General features: G+C 42.1%; 1 protein-coding gene across 2 annotated transcripts; it reads left to right on the top strand.

Annotated features, from left to right (window-relative positions):
* Positions 1-1,143: 1,143 nt before the first annotated feature.
* On the top strand, positions 1,144-18,935 carry LOC109896913 (vang-like protein 2). Of its 2 annotated transcripts, XM_031832198.1 has the most exons (11): positions 1,144-1,934; positions 7,132-7,394; positions 7,605-7,728; positions 7,953-8,560; positions 9,396-9,532; positions 9,691-9,826; positions 10,357-10,603; positions 11,042-13,038; positions 15,306-15,658; positions 17,260-17,532; positions 18,253-18,935. In XM_031832198.1, the coding sequence occupies exons 2-8, from the start codon at positions 7,324-7,326 to the stop codon at positions 11,300-11,302; spliced, it is 1,584 nt and encodes a 527-aa protein (XP_031688058.1). In that variant the 5' UTR covers positions 1,144-1,934; positions 7,132-7,323; the 3' UTR covers positions 11,303-13,038; positions 15,306-15,658; positions 17,260-17,532; positions 18,253-18,935. The 2 variants fall into 2 exon arrangements, with proteins under 2 accessions (XP_031688058.1, XP_020346956.1); XM_020491367.2 differs by having other exon boundaries at positions 15,306-17,532.
* The last annotated feature ends 1,827 nt before the right edge of the window (positions 18,936-20,762 follow it).

Raw genomic sequence — 20,762 nt, 5'->3', positions numbered from 1 at the left:
TGTGAAAAAGAAACTTATTCTGCCTTGAACATGTATAGATCCTGACCAAATGCAGCTACACCAAAGCATATTTATTCATACATTTTATATCCAATATTGAGTCTACAGAAATATCGGGCCTATTTCGCTCGAGCTCAATGCCCGTATTGGAAGTCGACCACTTTGAGGAGAAACGTCCAGGTAGTGATCACAGTGAGCGGCAGCCCTAGTAACTAACCGGTGTGACCTGGAAAAACCTGCCCCCGAACCGAGTGAGGCAGAGGACATTCGTTTAGTGGCCTACACTCCATTTTATAGGATTCAAAGTAAGCCAAGTATTAAACTTTGGGGCTAGGAAATATTATATTCAATAGGAGAAATCCTAACTGATCTGTCTCCAAGGGCCATGACATGATTGGTGCATCTCAATTGTATTTCCTTGACTCTTGTGTCCTTTCTCCTTGCTTCCTTCTAAAAATGCATTGGAGATGACCCAAGGGAAGGAACCTCTGATTTTGTCCTCCAATGTGCTTTGAGAAGGAGGTGAGAAGAGTACACAAGGAAACAATTGAGATTCACCTGTAAATTGGTATAGGATATATTCGACCCTTTTATGGGGATTTGTGCACAGTTGGTAGGTTTCTGTTAAACCTAATGCACTTTCCAGTTGAGCAGTCAATGTATATCAGAGTTAAGTGTGTTTTATGTTGTGTTTGGTAATGTGTCAAGTCTTGTGTTTTAACTGAGGTATGAGAAATTGCATTCCACATACTGCTACATGCTCAGGGCCACGTTCACTGGGGCAGTTAACAAGCCCGTCACCGTCTGGCCAAATATCCCAAATCCGTTACATTGAAGAGCCTGGAAGTTGAATTAATTCAGAATTGTAGCTAGTATTTGGGTCTTATACCTGATTTTGGGGCACAGCCTACATGAAATAGGCCTGCATCTGTTAGGTTTGTTAAATTCGGGGAGCATCTACGGGTCAGAGTTAGCTTTGTATGAAACAGACGGTTTAGGGAGGATTACGCATTTGTAGTAGAGAGTTCTGGGACAAACTGCTGTTCTGTGATCGTCCTTCGTAAAGACGAGAACGGAGCAGGATTACACCATGGTCCTGCCCTCGTCGACGAGAGAAAGTAGAGGTGAGTGTCTGGGAACAGAATGAACAGGGGGAGGGGAGCGGGTGGAGTGGAGGCGGAGCACTGTTGGGGACTTTGGCGAGTGGAGGGAGGCCATTGATTTTTAGGGTTGGAAAGCCAAAGAGTACTTTTGAATGGAGGAAAGACTAATCTGGATCTTAGTTATCTAGAAAGACTGACTGGGTAACCGTTTCCATACGAGGAATCAGAAACCAATCGGGAAACGGGCTGAATATTCCAAACCGCGAGGGATCGTGTAACGCAGTTTAGCCCTTTTGGAAAGGGGGCGAGCAATTGTCCCAAACCCGGCGGCGTGTTCTGTCGTTACAAGGGACCACAGAACAAGAGCGCAAGAAATGTGAGCTCCTAAGAACTGAACATTTTGAATTTATATCAGTTGCCCGATAAAGCCTACACTTGGATTATCTTTATGGATTGTATTCTGTAATTTAACGGGATACAAAAGCATTGCGTCTCTGTGGAGCGTTGCCTCGCGCACCCCTCTCGGTGATGAATGACTGTATTCACACGCGTAGCGGGGCTTCCAGCAAAGAACAGATGCAGAAACCGAGAATGGATGCGGCTCATAGCTTTTGTATAGCCTGGATGATTTTTAGTTGAATAAATTATATTGTATATGAAGAGGAATCAAGTTACAAACCTTTCCTTCCCGAATGATGTATTTGGAAAAGAAACTGAATTAGGATACATCTCCGCCGCCAGATTTGTCACTGTTTAGGGTTTTCTTTGTGTCGAGATTTTTAGGCTACGATTCACGTTCACCCATTTGGGTATCACATTTTGAAAAGAAAGGTAAGCTTTCTGAACAGCTTGGAGTCTTTTTTAAAATTTATTCTAAAATAGTTGTCCTTTCTCCGTGGCAGGTTTGTCATTCACAGCCTCTCTATTCAAAGCACTCTGGGACCGTCATTTCCCCTTCGATTGCTGGCCGATTGTTTATCATGAATGAATAGGTGACATTGATGGTTAGGATATTTGGTCAATTTATTAGAAAATGTAATTAGAACATTATCCGTTGACATTGGCGCAGTATCTGTAAACCATTATGGCTTGATGATAGCCACTTGGAGTTTAGTCCGATAAATTAAACTCCGATTTGAATCCATTGATGAGTTTGAGTTTGCACGTCTCTAGGCAACAACATGATGAAGTATCTCACTTGTCACCCAAATTGCACTTTTACGCATGTGTGCCAAATATAGTACAGGTATAAAACTGGCTAATAACAGTTTATGTTGATGAATGTGAGCATGCTGACTGTTTTTCGTCCAGACTATAAACAAATCCCCTAAAAACCACATATCCGTGCTGCTGCATGGGCGTGAGACGTTTTACATTGTTTCAAGTCGGCTCGCACAAACACACCTTCACCGACAAAACGTAGCTAATATTTTGCGGGAAAAAGGCAATTCTGACCCATTTTTAAACATATCTGCGCGTTTGAGTTGCATGCGTCTCATTGTTGGAATGAGACCGGTTCGTAATGGATAGGCCCCATGAAGCCTGTGGCTCGATTAGTTGAGTTACACTGGGCTGAGGCGCCGCCACGCTCTAGCGCCTTGCTGCGCCTCCGAGGCTTTCATCGAGGCCTATGGAAGGGAGGAGAGCCCCCGGCATTTCGACAGCAGTGCCACTAGGGGCTATAACTTTTACAGCCTCTTATGAAGTAGCAGGTGCCTTTTTGAGGTTCCAGATGGAATACCCAGAACATTTGTGTGTTGCCTAAATTGGAGTCCTACAGTTAAATGGTTGCAGTGGACTGCAATGGAATTAAAGGGACACGCATTTATTCTACCACACACACTAGTCCCACAAACTAGGGGTTTACAGTGGCTTCCACAGTATTCACTCCCCTTGACTTACTCTACATTTTGTTGTGATGCAGCCTGAATTCAACAATTGATTACATCTTTTTTTTTCACCCATCTAAAGACAATGACTAAGTGAAAACCTATTTTTAGATTTTTTTGCAAATTTATTGCAAATTAAATATGTAATTTACATATGCGTTCAAATCCCTGAGTCAATACACGTTAGCATCACATTTGTCAGCATTTACAGTGGTGAGAATGTGTGGGTAAGTCTCCAAGAGCTTTCCACACCTTAAGTAAAGTATTTTTTACTTAAGTACTTTACACCACTGCCTGGTTCAGTTTATCAACCAGCTAATTATTAGAATCAGGTGTGCTAGATTAGGGTTGGAGAGAGAATCTACAGGACTGTTGCTCTCCAGTAACAGGGTTGGAGAGCCCTGCTCTACAGGCTTCCTTCTTTTCACTCTGTAATTTAGGTTAGTATTGTGGAGTATCTACAATATTGTTTATCCACCCTCAGTTTTCTCCTATTACGGCCATTAAATTCTCTGTTTTTAAAGTCATCATTGACCTCATGGTGAAATCCCTGAGCGGTTTCCTTCCTCTGCGACAACTGAGTTAGGAAGGACGCCTGTATTTTTCTACTGACTGGGTGTAATTGCTAAATCATCCGAAGGGTAATTAATAACTTCACCATGCTTAATGGGATATTCATCTACCAATAGGTGCCCTTTTTTGTGTGGTATTGGAAAACATCCCTGGTCTTTGTGGTTGAATCTGTGTTTGAAATGTACTCCTCGACTCCGGGACCTTACTTGTGAGTGTGGGGTACAAAGATGAGGGAGTCATTTAAAAAGAATGTTAAACACAATTATTACACACAGTGAGTCCATTCAACTTATTGTGTGACTTGTTAAGCAAATTTGTGTGCATTTTCTTAATACTAACAGTGGAATGTAAATAGAAATGAAATATATCCGTGTGTGTGTGGGGGGGGGGTTGTCTCGGGTTAACTGGTAGAGAAGAAATGCAGAATAATAGGTCATGTAATATCCCCACTAAGCTATACAACACACACTCATGACCACACCTCCACACATCAACCACAATAGTGCCCTGCTGCTTGTGAAACAATGCCAGATACTGTAATTACTGTGTGTGTGTGTGAGAGAGAGGACAGATTTGAAAAAGCTTATTTGCCTTTTGCAAATCTGAGTTGGATGAGTCATTGAATAAACCAATCTGAAGGGAGTCAAACTACTTTTAGCAGTGATTCACATAGAAAATAAAGTCAAGAAAGAAGGCAGTTTGGCTTTTGGGAGAGGATGGTGGGAGATTGGTGCAGAGGCAAGAGACGATAGTCCGAGCTGACAGTGGACGACATCTTAACATGACTTCTTACCACATCTATGGTCCAGTACAGAGGGTGAACTCCGATTGAACCCACACTGTAAACCCCAATGTGATACCATTACTCAAAACTTTTGAGGAAACCCGTTGCACTTCATATATCTGAGTACAGCTACTTATTTATTTTTTTTGTAATCGTTATTCAAACTGATTTGTTAGTGATAGACATGGTTGTTGAATGTATTTATTTTCAGTTCTGTGCCCTTCACAAAGTGAGGTCCTAGTGGAATGTTATCTTTATAATTAAACTCTTTATGACAATACATTACATATCTTGTACGGCCTTATTTTGAAGCCTAGCTTTACCCTAATACAGTGGCCTGAAACTCATGGTTTACAGGCCACATCAGCCCTGCAAGTAGGGTTGCAAAATTCCTGTAATTTAACCAAAATTCCCAGATTTGTGGAAAACCTTTGAAAATGTACCCAACTTTTGCAACCTTATCTGCAAGTTGCATTATGTGGACTTGCCAAGTGATGTGTAATTCCTATTGGAATCCAGCCAGAGTTAAATCCAGAGTTAAGATTTCCAACAATTTACATTTTTATTCACCCACAACCTGCATTCATAATGTCTGCCAGCGTTAGGAACAGTGTGAGGAGAATACCTAAGCCATTTTAAACTGGAATGACCATTTCAGTAAGTGGTGCTAAAAATCGAACTAAATGATTGGATTCGTTTATAAACATTTATTTATCTTTGTGTAGCATACAATTAATCAGTTAATCACCCAATGTACATGCAAAAACACGTATTATAAACAGTTCCAAAAAATCTACCTGCAGTAGAGCATCCTGGGGGTAAAAAGTGATTTGTTATTGTAACTTTTTAAAAATAGAGTTGATGTGACTTCTCATTTAGTTTTGAGTCAGTACCACAACCATTTGAAGTAATAATGACTTCTCATTTAGTTTTGAGTCAGTACCACAACCATTTTAAGTAATAATGACTTCTCATTTAGTTTTGAGTCAGTACCACAACCATTTGAAGTAATAATGACTTCTCATTTAGTTTTGAGTCAGTACCACAACCATTTTAAGTAATAATGACTTCTCATTTAGTTTTGAGTCAGTACCACAACCATTTGAAGTAATAATGACTTTTCATTATTAGAAGTATTTGAGTTAAAAATGCCTTAGGTTGTCATCAGCAATGATGATCTTTGCCAATAGTTTTAACTTGGTCAGTGCTATACAGGATACTTGGGACATCCTTAACCCTAACCATAATCCTTACCTTAACCAATTTAAATGGCGTAGGGACGTCCCAAGGATTGCGTCTAGCACAGACTGTTTTAACTTGAGTTTAAAGGAGTATAGCTGACATTGCTATTAGCTTACTCTCTCTAACACAGTTAATAACCAAAAAGTAGTTAACGTCTTGACATCATTACCTCTCCTGTTTTCTATATAGCTGTCCTGATGAATTTGGTGAGACCTTTACTTCCGTGAACTACTCAGGTTCTCTCAAAAGAGGCCTATTCCCCAGTAAATGTTAAATGGCCATATATATTTTTTTCTGTCGGTTTCATTCTTATTCAGCTATTTCATTCATTGTTAAGGCACCTGGGCAAACAGTTGGTGTTTTTGCAAACGTCCTCATTTTGTTGTCATAGTTCTTTAAATGATTTAGCCTTCTCGGCCTCTAGAAGCCATGTATAGAATTCTAGCTAATGTCATTGGCATTTGTATGAATAGAGAGTGTGTGTGTGTGTGTGTGTGTGTCTTAACCAAGAAGCTCCTGTGTTATTCTCACATGAAACCTATTGTGAGGGCCCAAAAAGGGTTCAGGAGTGAATTGGAGCGAGAGACGAGGGAGAGCGACAGAAATAGTTTTTCATTCACTACACATTATCACATTAAGAATCAATGCCTCTCTCATTGGAGGTAGCAGTGCTAGTCCAGCTGAAATTGCATTGGGTTCTTTGCAACATATTACCTGATGTAAACACATACTGGCAAAATCAGGATGGAGTAGTTCAGAACCCGAATGTCTTTCTAGACACAAGTGGGAGAGAAGGTGGGGAGTTGGTCAGGCCACCATGGTAACACCCCCCAATCCCCTCTCACCCATCGCCTCTTATTCATCCCCATAGTAATAGCCAAGCTCTGTTGCCCTGGAGACCACAGGGGATGGCAGGGAATGCAGTGTGTGTGTGTGTGTGTGTGTGTGCACAATCGGGAATATGAAAAGGCAGTGGCAAGCTCCTGTCAACTTGGTGAAATGCATTTTGTTGCTGGAAAATACACACCATTTAACATCTGAACTTACGTATGAGGAGTGAAATTGGGCTTCTACCCCAGGAGAGTATAAACGAGGTTAATAACCTCTGAAGTTATACCACAACTTCATTGTGAGGCTTCTTCAGCTGCTATAACCCATCTCCCAAATATGGAAAATCCTTCCGTTTAATGTGTTTGTGTCTTGTGAGAGCAACCTAAAATGGGCTGCGAAATAATCCTCATTTTATCAAATGAAAGCAAACTGCCAACTCACTGAGTTCCTTCATATCCCAGACAGAGTGACGAGGCAATGCAAGCAAATTAAAATAGAGTTTTTTCCCACATTGCTGTTTAGAGTCGTATATAAAAGCTATCCCTTTGAGCTCTTCTTTTTTCCACAACGTGCCCTTTAGTCCTGTTGTGACCTCTTGTCTGTCTGATAGGACTAATTACATGGTAATAGTGTGACGGACATGTTAATAACACATTAATAAACAGTTTTCTATCTCATTCGCCCACCACCCCTCTCCCCCCTCCGTCAGGTCTGCCCCCCCCCCTCTCCTCCGGCCTCCAAGATAGATTCCTTCAGGAGTAAGGTTGAGCTCCTCCGCCTGCCTCTGGCCCTCTCATCCAAGTCCATCAGCCACCGCAAGAGTCAGCTGGGCGGAGCCGGGCAGCACGGCACGGGGGGAGGAGGTGCCCACAGGGGCAAACCCCGCCCACCGGCCTCTGACATGGACAACGAGTCGCAGTACTCGGGCTACTCCTACAAGTCCTCACACTCCCGCAACTCTAGGAAGCACAGGTGGGCAACACGTGTACGACATAGATACTTATACTGTACATGTACTCACACTCACTCTCTTGTTTCTACACTCTCACTTGCGTGAACATGCATGTCAGGGAAGCTGTGTATAACTTTGTTGACCTGGTTTGGTTAACCTCCCCCAAAAATAGAAAACCATGACAGTTACGGTTAACCCTTTTTGTTTCTGTCTCTGTTTGTGATGTTCAGGGATAGGCGGGACAGGCACCGCTCCAAGAGCAGAGACGGCAGTAGTCGTGGAGACAAGTCGGTCACCATCCATGCCCCTGGAGAGCCTCTACTGGACACCGAGTCCACCCGCGGAGACGATCGGGTCAGAGTTCACTTCTTCCCTACAGTACATCTCCCCTCACTTCCACACCCTGATCTTTGATTGGGGGTCAATACCTGGCTTTAGTTTCTCTCTGTCTACTCTGTCTCTTATCACTCATCCTCTTGTCTTCTCCCATTTGTTCAGGTAATATTGCCTCTTCCCTATCACACCTCCCAACATATGCTCAAAGAAATCTCCCCCCCCCCCCCCTCTCCCTACTCCAGGATGATAACTGGGGTGAGACGACCACCGTGCAGACTGGCACGTCAGAACACAGCGTCTCTAACGAGGACCTGACGCGCGTCTCCAAGGAGCTCGAGGAGTCCTCCCCGCTGGAATGCCGGCGTTTCTTGGGCCCAGGATTGGGCGCCGTCCTTGGCCTCTTCGCCCTGGTCACCCCCCTGGCTTTCCTGGCTCTGCCGCAGCTGCTGTGGCGCGAGGCCCTGGAGCCCTGCGGCACGCCCTGCGAGGGTCTCTACGTCTCCCTGGCCTTTAAGCTCCTGGTCCTCCTCATCTCCACCTGGGCTCTGTTCCTGCGCCCGCCGCGCGCTACCTTGCCCCGCTTCTACGTCTTCCGCTGCCTGCTGCTGGCGCTTGTCTTCCTGTTCGTGGCGTCCTACTGGCTGTTCTACGGCGTGCGCGTGCTGGAGCCCCGGGAGAGGGACTACAGGGGCATCGTGGGGTACGCGGCGTCGCTGGTGGACGCGCTGCTCTTCATCCAGTACCTGGCCCTGGTGCTGCTGGAGGTCAGACACCTGCAGCCTGCCTTCTGCCTCAAGGTGGTGCGCACAACTGACGGGGAAAGTCGCTTCTACAACGTGGGACATCTCAGGTGGGTCTTGGATGTGTCTTGGTTGTGTTTTGAGGTGTTTTGTGTTTGTCGTTTACATGCTGTTTTGTATAGAGATTGGGGAGTGGGTTTCTATTGTGTGGGCTTCTGTGTAAAGGTTGTTTGGTTTGTTTGCATTTTTAGTAACCTAGTACTCTGATTTCAGAGACTTATGATATCATTGTGGTTGGCCTGCAAATCTGTCAGTCGGAGATTAACCGAAACCCGCGTTACCTCATCAGTCAGTTTGTTTGGGCTATTTGCATACAAATCTCTTCATTTCTTTGGTTGAATCCCCATTAGCTTTTGCAGAGGCAGCTGCTACTCTTCCTGGGATCCACACAAGACACAAAACATGACAAGTAACACAACACTGGTACACTGATAGACAAGGACACTCACCCAAATGTAAAATACAAAGATATACAGTAAAACATAATAATAATAATAATAATAATAATACGAAGGAAAAAAATAATGTGTGTGTCTGTGTATGTTTATTCCCCCTCAAAATGTTTTGGTTTGCACCAGGCTATTTGGTTAGCAGTCATGCGTATGATCAAATGGGAGCGGTTGTCTCTGCTCCACTAGTCATCTGGTTCCCACCTTAGTGTGTTTGAAGCAGCAAGGCCTGGGGTGCAACTATACCCCACCCAGCTGATCATCTAAAATAGCTGCAGGACCACCTCGGGTTCAGTGCCTTGCTCAAGGGCACATCGCCAGAGTTAAGATGCTGCCAAAGGGATACTGATGATGCTGCTACTGATGATGATAAGGACATATTCCATAGTAATGACATAGATTAATAAGGGTTCGTACCTTCCTTGTTGTTCTCCAGTATTCAGAGGGCAGCAGTGTGGGTGCTGGACCAGTACTACAGTGATTTCCCAGTCTACAACCCTGCCCTCCTCAACCTGCCCAAGTCCATCCTCTCTAAGAAGAGTTCTGGCTTCAAAGTCTACACTCTGGGTGAAGGTAAGTTTCGAATGCTATCCTTTCCGTCTCTCATCGTCTCGCCCCCCCATTTTCTCACCTCTTCACCTCTGTCTTCTATGTGTTCTTTTTTTTAAGCAAAGAAATTGTAACATTAGATGTTTGCTGATCCGTTTTCTTTATTGTGATTTTTCTTCCAGAGAACAACACTAACAACTCTACGGGTCAGTCCAGAGCCATGATCGCTGCGGCCGCCCGCAGGAGAGACAACTCCCACAACGAGTATTACTACGAGGAGGCAGAGATGGACCGCAGGGTCCGCAAGCGCAAGGCCAGGTGAGGAGGGGAGACACGCTGGGCTGGGTAGATCGTCAAAGAAAGAACATTTCAATCCATTTGTTGTAGAAAAACTTTTTTTTTGTGTCATTTGGAGAGTTAAACAGTTCAAGACTAATCAAGGGATCATCACAGATTTTTCAAACCCCAGGTATAGAAAGGCTGCCGTTATTTAAAAAAATAGTAGATTTAAATATATATATATTTTTGAATCTTTCCTATTCTTTCTTTTTTTAAACATTTACAATACAAAAACAAACGTATACATACGAACACCAACTTACAGACGCATCCAAACAATGGCTACATCTCATCCGCCTAGACCTGCCTGCTCATATCCCCATCCCTATTTCCTGCATTATTGTTTGCCACTTGGCCTTAAATGGTACCAATTTGTTTTTCTCCGTCGCCCGTGCTATTTCAATAAGGTGGACGTTATTTTAGCTCCTCTCGGTTTAGCGCTTGCAATACAAATGCTAGCCTGAAACAACACCTGCGTACTCATTACGCGTGCCCTTTTCTCCTCCCAGGCTGGTGGTGGCGGTAGAGGAAGCCTTCACTCACATCAAGCGTCTCCAGGACGACGAGCCAGCCGCGTCGTCCCCCAAACACCCCCGTGAGGTGATGGACCCCCGGGAGGCAGCTCAGGCCATCTTCGCCCCCATGGCCCGGGCCATGCAGAAGTACCTGAGGACCACGCGCCAGCAACCCTATCACAGCATGGAGAGCATTATCAACCACCTGCAGTTCTGTATCACGCACAACATGACCCCCAAGGTGAGCCACCATTCCCTTAACATGATCACTACACCCTCACAACATGATCACTATGCCCTCACAACATGACCCCTACACCCTCACAACATGACCCCTACACCCTCACAACATGACCCCTACACCCTCACAACATGACCCCTAAGATGCCTATCAGACAGTAAGATGTACACTCTTGATGTGACACCTATACCCTTTACATATGACCCCTACGCTCTTAAATAGGACCCGTATTATACCCCAAATAACAGCCCATATTAGACACTATTCTTGACCGTAAAGGGATTGATATAAGCATGTTTCCCCTGAGGAATAATATCTAGCCTACTTTACATTCCACGGTGAGAAATTGCACGCTACAAACACTTAACTCCCACTATCGATATGACGTCCCACCCTGGCTGGCTGTCTATCTGCTTCTTCTCTGTGTGTTTCTCTCAGGCCTTCCTGGAGCGCTACCTTTCTCCAGGCCCCACGCTGCAGTACCAGCGGGAGAACGGTATGGGTCGCCAGTGGACCCTAGTGAGCGAGGAGCCGGTGACATCAGCCCTGAGTCGGGGTCTCGTCTTCTCACTGCGACGTCTCGACTTCTCCCTGGTTGTCACGGTGACACCCCTCCCCTTCCTCCACCTGGGGGAGGAGTTTATCGACCCCAAAAGCCACAAGTTTGTCATGAGGCTGCAGTCGGAAACCTCTGTGTAGAGAGGGAGAGAAAGTAGTGGATAGGGGGGTGCGAGAGAGGAAGAGGGAACCTATGCTTCAACTTTCCTCAAAGCCCATCTCTCTCAGTATTGACCTCCGTGTGAAAAAGGGAGAGAAGACGGCTATCTGTCTCTTTTTTTGCACAAAGCAGTGGAAATGTGGCGTCTGCTACCAAGGGCTGGAGGAGAGACCTCCGTTTTATTAACTATGTGTGAATGTCTTTGTGTGTGTTACTGTGTTAGTCATTGGGACTTGTATGTTTCTCATTCCTTGACAGTAACTGGACCGCATTATTTGAAGTTGATATTACTACATTACTAACCAATGAACTGATAAAATATTAAAGATAAATGTGAATAGGAAGACTTGATTTAAAATTTTAAAAAGAACTAGAAAAGTTACGTGCTCGCAAAAGTTGCAAATTAGCTACGACGTCAACCAATCAGGTGATTGGAATCACTGAATCGACAAATAAACTAACTGCTTCCTGACAGTGGAACCATTTTCATTGGACAAAATCTGACCCTGGTTCAAAGGAAGTGGGTTGTTCTAGGGACAGCTGATGAATGTTTAGTTGAAACACTGACCAGCTGATTTTCATAAGAAATGAAACGTTTTAGGATATTTTTTGTGACGTTAATTAATGGATGTTATGTTGGGGACTTTTGATGTGTATTCCAGTGTTGGTTTTATAATGAAGAAGACGGAACAGATACAAAAAACAGACTGAACCTATTGTCGTCATGATATGAGAGGTTATTTTAGCTTTTCGTGCCAAATAAAAGTCCATATCAGATATAGGGCTGAGTCCCAATAATATCTCATTTCTCCTGAATTGTGGACTCATTTACTACTTCCCATCAAAAGCATTGCCTTGGTGGAGGCCAGGGCTAGTGGGAGTTTCCACCATATTACTTATACCAGTCATCAGTCATTTTTTGGAAGAAAGTCATGTGTACAACATGACCACTGTACTGTTTTGAACATTTGACCATGCCTAAACACACAAACCAACACATTTGTTTTTATTAACCTGTACTTGCGTGCAGTTTAAGATATGATTTGTTCGAATCAAGGCTCTGAGGTGAACATCAGCAACAGTCCTTATGGGTCCAGCACAAACAACGGTTCTTGGGCTCTTTGGCAGCTTAGAGCTGCTGTAGTCTGTCTCCTATTGTTGTATATAAATGGTTTTATCTTTTTATATGTGTACCATATGTTCGAGACAATGGTAGCTTTTTTTTCTTTTTTTCTACATAAGAACTGCATTTTATTTGATATTTTTTAGTATCACTTCATGTTGTAAATACATTTGTAGATTGCAGTTATGATGTGAATGTTTTTCATATTTCATAATTTTAGGACTAAATTGTTACGACCTTTTAAATAAATGATCTTTCGTGATATGATGCAATGTGCCCCTCCCACCCCTGTCTCTCTGTCTCATATTTAAATTTATAGTAGTATTGGAACGCCAATTTATATTACTAGATTTGTCAGAGAATTCATGCTGAATGTACAATTCAAAGGAATAGTGTGGAATAACCTTTTTATACTTGTGACTTTGACAAACTGGTTTTTGACAGGCTTCCGCTTCGTTAACATACCTAACCACAAACCATAGAGGATGTAGCCTCTGCATCAAACTTGTCACTAGAAGGCGGAACAGTATCCATTTTGAAGGTCCCATTTCAATATGGCATGTGTTGTTCTCGCTCTTCTTACAATCTTACCAGGTAGGCTGCTTTACTTTTAAATGTTTCTTGATTTCATTGAGGGTCTCTCTAAAACTCTGTCATTGTTAATACTTTGAAGTAATGAGTGATGAGAGGGGCAGGGTTGAGGTCAATTCTGTTTCAATCAAGTAAGTCAATTGAAATTACATTACAAGACTTTTAAAGGAAATCCTCATTGAAAATGCACAGTTGAAGTCGGAAGTTAGAAAAAAACTTGTTTTTCAACTCAAGTCGGTTAGCACATCTACTTTGTGCATGACACAAGTCATTTTTCCAACAATTGTTTACAGACAGATTATTTCACTTATAATTCACTGTATCACAATTTCAGTGGGTCAGAAGTTTACTTACACTAAGTTGATTGTGCCTTTTAAACAGCTTGGAAAATTCCAGAAAATGATGCCATGGCTTTAGAAGCTTCTGATAGGCTAATTGACATCATTTCAGTCAGTGCTTCTTTGCTTGACATCATGGGAAAATCAGAAGAAATCCGCCAAGACCTCAGAAAAGAATTGTAGACCTCCACAAGTCTGGTTCATCCTTGGGAGCAATTTCCAAACGCCTGATGGTACCACATTCATCTATACAAACAATAGTACGCAAGTATAAACACCATGTGACCACGCAGCTGTCTTACCGCTCAGGAAGGAGACGCGTTCTGTCTCCTAGAGATTAACGTACTTTGGTGCAAAAAGTGCAAATCAATCCCAGAACAACAGCAAAGGACCCTGTGAAGATGCTGCAGGAAACAGGTACAAAAGTGTCTGTATCCACAGTAAAACAAGTCCTATATCGACATAACCTGAAAGGGCGCTCAGCAAGGAAGAAGCCACTGCTCCAAAACCGCCATCAAAAAGCCAGACGATGGTTTGCAACTGCACATGGGGACAAAGATCATACTTTTTGGAGAAATGTCCTCTGGTCTGATGAAACAAAAATAGAACTCTTTGGCCATCATGACCATTGTTATGTTTGGAAGAAAAAGGGGGAGGCTTGCAAGCCGAAGAACACCATCCGAACTGAAGCACGGGGGTGGCAGCATCATGTGGTGGGGGTGCTTTGCTGCAGGAGGGACTGGTGCACTTCACAAAATAGATGGCATCATGAGGAAGTAAAATTATGTGGATATATTGAAGCAACATCTCAAGACATTAGTCAGGAAGTTAAAGCTTGGTCGCAAATGGGTCTTCCAAATGGACAATGACCCCAACCATATTTCCAAAGATATGGCCTAAGGACAACAAAGTAAAGGTATTGGAGTGGCCATCACAAAGCCCTGACCTCAATCCTATTGAACGTTTGTAGGCAGAACTGAAAAAGTGTGTGCGAGGAAAGAGGCCTACAAACCTGACTCAGTTACACCAGCTTTATCAGGAGGAATGGGCCAAAATTCACCCCACTTATTGTGGGAATCTTGTGGAAGGCTACCTGAAACGTTTGACCCAAGTTAAACAATTTAAAGGCAATGCTACCAAACACTCAATTAGTTTATGTAAACTTCTGATCCACTGGGAATGTGATGAAAGAAATAAAAGCTGAAATAAATGAGTCTCTCTAATATTATTCTGACATTTCACATTCTTAAAATAAAGTGGTGATCCTAACTGACCTAAGACAGGTAATTTTTACTAGGATTAAATGTCAGAAATTGTGAAAAACTGAGTTTAAATATATTTGGCTAAGGTGTATGTAAACATCTAACTTCAACTGTATGTAAATTGTCCATTCTTGAATTAAATCATCTGAATAAAATGGGACTGACCCCAAACCCTGATAAAGGCACTTGCTATGATGTCACATTTATCGATTAGCTTTTTGAACTTTAATGGTGTACCGAAGATCAAGGTATATGTAACCTTTCATCAGTCCATATCACATCTCGTATGAAGTAGTTTAGGCTAATTTGACCACTTTTGATACAATTTGTTTAAGGTTAAGATTTCAAACCTCCATTGATACGTATTGCCTACGTCTTGTCCCATGACCCAAATAGAAAACAGAAACAGAAAGCAAATTCTAAATTGTCCTAAATTATATACTATCTCATTAAAATGACAGTTATCACAAAACCAGTTATTTATTTAAACTGAATAATAATTTATGTTTATACTCTCAGAATATTGAAGCAATTGATGATGATAATGATGATGATCTCTGTTATTACCATAAGGATACTTATTTGAATTCTGTTCTATCTAATTCTGTGTATATTACTATACATGATACCATCACCATCAGGACAATCATTCCATTCCATTATGTTTCAGTGGTGATGGGAGATACCACTGGTTACCTGGGAGATTCGGTCACCTTGTCTTCTGGAGCCAACTCATCCTGGATCTTGAGCAAGATAGAGTGGTCTATATTCAGCAACAACACCTGGATTGCAACGTACAGGAAAGAAACACACATTCTCAAAACAGACCGTTTCTGGCAGTTTCAGGGTCGTCTAAGACCCTACTCAACAAATTGGATGCAGTCTATCACAGTGCAATCCGTTTTATCACCAAAGCCCCATATACTACCCACCATTGCGACCTGTACGCTCTCGTTGGCTGGCCCTCGCTTCATACTCGTCGCCAAACCCACTGGCTCCATGTCATCTACAAGACCCTGCTAGGTAAAGTCCCCCCTTATCTCAGCTCGCTGGTCACCATAGCATCTCCCACCTGTAGCACACGCTCCAGCAGGTATATCTCTCTAGTCACCCCCAAGACCAATTCTTTCTTTGGCCGCCTCTCCTTCCAGTTCTCTGCTGCCAATGACTGGAACGAACTACAAAAATCTCTGAAACTGGAAACACTTATCTCCCTCACTAGCTTTAAGCACCAACTGTCAGAGCAGCTCACAGATTACTGCACCTGTACATAGCCCACCTAAAATTTAGCCCAAACAACTACCTCTTTCCCAACTGTATTTAATTTTTATTTATTTATTTATTTTGCTCCTTTGCACCCCATTATTTTTTTATTTCTACTTTGCACATTCTTCCATTGCAAAACTACCATTCCAGTATTTTACTTGCTATATTGTATTTACTTTGCCATCATGGCCTTTTTTGCCTTTACCTCCCTTCTCACCTCATTTGCTCACATTGTATATAGACTTGTTTATACTGCATTATTGACTGTATGTTTGTTTTTACTCCATGTGTAACTCTGTGTCGTTTTATCTGTCGAACTGCTTTGCTTTATCTTGGCCAGGTCGCAATTGTAAATGAGAACTTGTTCTCAACTTGCCTACCTGGTTAAATAAAGGTAAAATAAAAAATAAATAAATAAAAACATCTCGTCCGGGGACTTAGAGATAAGAGATGTGAGGATAGGGGATGCCCTGGTTTACTCTGTTCTCCTTAAAGACTATAAGGGAGAGCAGCATAACGTACCTGTCCAGCTCACTGTGACAGGTAAGGCTCTCAATCACAACAATGTACCTGTATTAAAGGTGCACTCTAGGATTTCCATCAGATTTGCCGGTGCAAGTGAGCCCAGAACCCAAGGGTCCCAAAATGGCAATTAAATGCAAGCTTCACCCCCCCAAAACATGTATTGTTAAACATTTGTAGTCTGTCTATCTATGGGTAACAGGGTATACGTGTTATGCTCGACTCACTCAGTTTTCCACCACAAAACACCAGAAAAAGGCCAAAAAAGAGTAGAACCAGCTCGCCTGCTTTTACATTATGATTTCAATATTAGATGTTCAATGTTTCTTTTGGAAAAAATATGAATAGTTTCACAATATTAAAACGAGAGTCCAGTTCACGTAACAGGGTTGACCTTAACATGAGGGACAGGCGTTTCATGTGATAAGATGAATCACTAATCATATGAAATAAATAATAATCTTCAGAAATTAATTTGATAAAGCAACAAAATAACTAGGGCTTTACAATGATGGTGAACACTTTTGGGGTTGGGGTTAATTATGTTGAGATCTATCTAGAAATCACAGTAGGTGCGGACAGGAGGGACATGTTAAAATGCAGAATTTTGGCACTTTCTCACAGATTTATTATATTTTCTATGAGGTCTTATTCTTATAACAGGCTTTTAAAACTGAATATTTAAGCACAATTTCTAATTAAAATATCAAAGGGATGCAAAAGGTACTCATTTGGTGGACCAACTCTACTGTATTCATGTTGTATTCCCAGTTTTGTTTCTGGAAAATGTGTTTTCTATTCACGAGAGCTTCCTGTATTTCCGTTCAAATGCCCAGAGCGTCTCAGGAAGCCCAGCGTCCGTAAGGTCTTCAGCATGTTGAAGGACAGCCATTGTGTGATGGCTCTTCAGTGCTCCTCTTCAGTGAAGGACACCCACCTCTCCTGGGAACCAGAGGCTGCGTTTGAGGATGCCTTCTGGAAGGGGAATCCCAACACCAACATCTCTGTCGTCTGGACGTCTTACAGCCCCAACAGAAATGCCACCTTCACCTGTACTGCCAGCAATGGGCTCTCTAAAGCCTCCAGGGTTGTGACGGAGAGATGCCAAGGTACGGTCACTTCTAGGGCCAGGATTCTTTCCCGGGAACACATGATCTGACCAGAAAAACAGTGGTGATTTCATCATTCTATGGGCAGGGAGTTCTTACGCTGGTCAAGCTTGCTGTTGTGTTTGAGAACAGTGTTTGTCTTACAGTGAGGTATTTGGACAATGACACATTTTGGTTGTTTCAGATTATTTTGTGCCCAATAGAAATGAATGGTAAATAATGTATTGTATCATTTTGGAGTCACTTTTATTGTAAAAAAAAAAAGAAAAAAAAGTAGTGGGTGTGGTCAATGGCACAGTTTTAGAGGCTCTCCTCATGGCCGCATATACAAAGGTTTTCCATTTTATAGCTAATTTCCTGCAATTATACACATTTTGCCATGGCTTACGTCGTGTCCTAATGCTATCTGAGTGACTTAAACATTATAACAAAATCAATGGGTGCCCCATGCCATGACACTTTTGGAATTTCAGATTTTTTTTATTTTGGTGATAGTTCTCAAAGATGATGTTATTTAAAAACATTTTGCCCCATTATCTTTTCTACAGACTTCATATCCGGTTTGAGTCGTTTAAGTTTACACTGAAAAAGCTTGATGTAGTCATTGCATGCTAGGAATATGTGTCCAAATACTACTTGACTACTTTACAACAACAAAATTGTCACTTTCCAAATATTTTTGGACCTGACTGTATTTCTATTCTCTCCCTGTCTCCTCAGAGCCCGGCATGGTGGGAGAGACCCGCTTCCCTGGAATAGTTGTTCTAATGTTGCTCTTAGGAATTGTGTTTGGATGTGTTTTAACATATATTTGTTTTAGAGTTGAGTTAAAAATGTTCCCTGTACCAACTTTGTAAACTTTGTTTTCATGTGCATGATGCCTTGCTTAAAATTGATGTAAAAAATCAAATCCGCTGCAGCTGATTTGCTTGGTCCTTTCTTGCTGCAGCTTTCTGCGGAGTAATTAACACAGGTTTTTTTAACTGCCAATTCTCTTGGGTGTTATGCCCAGGGTTTGGAAGGCGGCCGTGTTCTCCCTCTCCACAATGGTGGTGAGATACCAAACCCGGTCTCGGGATGGCTTTCCCTTCGATCTCCAATGAGTTAGGTAAATCTGATTTGAGTTATCTTGAACTCTACTTGTGGAAAGATCTCCAAGGCTTTCTAAAGTTGGATGAATTGGGGCCTCGAGGGCAATTCAAAAGGCTAATTGAGGACCTTTTATACTGAAGAATGTATTTGTTTTCTATGACTGTGTTTAGCTTTTTGTATATTGATGTGTGCACTATGTATATTGATGTGCTTATGAACTGTATATTGATGTGTATACAGGGTTCATCTTTAAAATAGACCTTGGTCTTAGCATGACTCACTGTTCAAATAAAGCTGAATTATTATTTAAATTTTTTGGTAATCAACAATTAAAGGTATTAGGATTGCTGCCATTCCAATATAATCTTGCTTACACCAGACTCTACTAAATATATTTATAACTAACCCAATATCGTTCATCTGTGCCATTTACAGTGGGAGCAAATTAAGCATAGTGGGCAGAAAAAAGCAAGAAGGTGAGTAAAAGCACGAGCTAGCGAGATCCTATTGGCTCGTTGTCGCATGTACAGTGCATTCAGGAAGTATTCAGACCCCTTCACTTTTTCCACATTTTGTTACGTTACAGCCTTATTCTAAAATCCTCATCAATCGAAACACAATACCCCATAATGACAAAGAAAAAACAGATAAAAAGAATAAATGAAAAAAAATAAAAAATGTATTCCAAACCAAAAACTGAAATATCACATTTGGATAAGTATTCAGACCCTTTACTCAATACTCAACGCGATTACAACCTTGAATCCTCTTGCGTATGACGCTACAAGCTTGGCCCACCTGTATTTGGGGAGTTTGGCACACCTGTAATTGGGGAGTTTCTCCCATTTTTCTCTGTAGATCCTCTCAAGCTCTGTCAGGTTGGATGGGGAGCATCGCTGTACAGCTATTTTCATGTCTCTCCAGAGATGTTTGATCGGGCTCTGGCTGGGCCACTCAAGGACATTCAGAGACTTGTCCCAAAGCCACTCCTGCGTTGTCTGTGTGCTTCGGGTCATTGTCCTGTTGGAAGGTGAACCTTCGCCCCAGTCTGAGGTCCTGAGCGCTCTGGGGCAGGTTTTCATAAAGGATCTCTTGGTACTTTGGTCCGTTCATCTTTCCCTTGATCCTGACTAGTCTCCCAGTCCTGCCGCTGAAAAACATCCCCACAGCATGATGCTGCTACCACCATGCTTCACCATAGGGAGGTGCAAGGTTTCCTCCAGATGTGACACTTGGCATTCAGGCCAAAGAGTTCAATCTTGGTTTCATCAGACCAGAGAATATTGCCATAATTGGTAACAATATAAAGATATTGAAGCACATTTGATTACTACGCTAGTTGTTATTGAATAAGAACATTTTGTGTAGGGTTCCCATAGTTAATCCAGTAAAAGTACTTTCTGTAGTGCCTCTTTCATACCTTATGCTGCCTGTCACCCAGTAATTTGTGATGCAGACGTATCACTACTAAATTACTAAATTACTAAATGTCTTATATGCCTATCATGTACTTCATCAAACAATACAACTTCATCAAACAAGTTATGTCAGCCTAAATCTCTTCAAAATAAAAGGTTATATCTATCTATCTACTCTACGATCAACAAAAGGAAAATATTGAATAATGAAAAAGTAGGCAACAAAACAATTCTGCAATGTGCAGGTCATGATGAAATTCAACAGTAACATCTTAATAATCATTAGGTGGGTGCTTACATTTGTCCTATTTCAATCATTTAAAAGTGTGTATTATACAAATGTGAAATGTTTTGTTTTTTTGCAAATCCCACTCCCCCTGGCCAAGGATCAGACATTATTGACAGTGACCCTGGAGCAATTAGGGTTAAGTGCCTTGCTGAAGGGCACATTGACAAATCCTTCACTTAGTCATTTGGGGATTCAAACCAACAACCACTAGGTTACTGGCCCAACACTTTTAACCTCTAGACTTCTCTTCTACGCCAATATACAAAATGTACATTAATTAAGGAACTCCCCTCACCTGGTTGTTTAGGTCTTAATTGAAAGGGAAAACCAAAAACCTGCAGACGGTTCTACAGTATATCTATGGAAGCCCAGCCTATGACCACATCCTGTTCAGCCTAGAGAACTTCCTGTTCAACTTACAGTACTTCCTG

Source organism: Oncorhynchus kisutch, linkage group LG9 (assembly GCF_002021735.2).
Source record: "Oncorhynchus kisutch isolate 150728-3 linkage group LG9, Okis_V2, whole genome shotgun sequence".
In the NCBI taxonomy this organism is placed as follows: Eukaryota; Metazoa; Chordata; class Actinopteri; order Salmoniformes; family Salmonidae; genus Oncorhynchus; species Oncorhynchus kisutch.
This window is presented reverse-complemented; position numbering and strand designations above follow the sequence as displayed.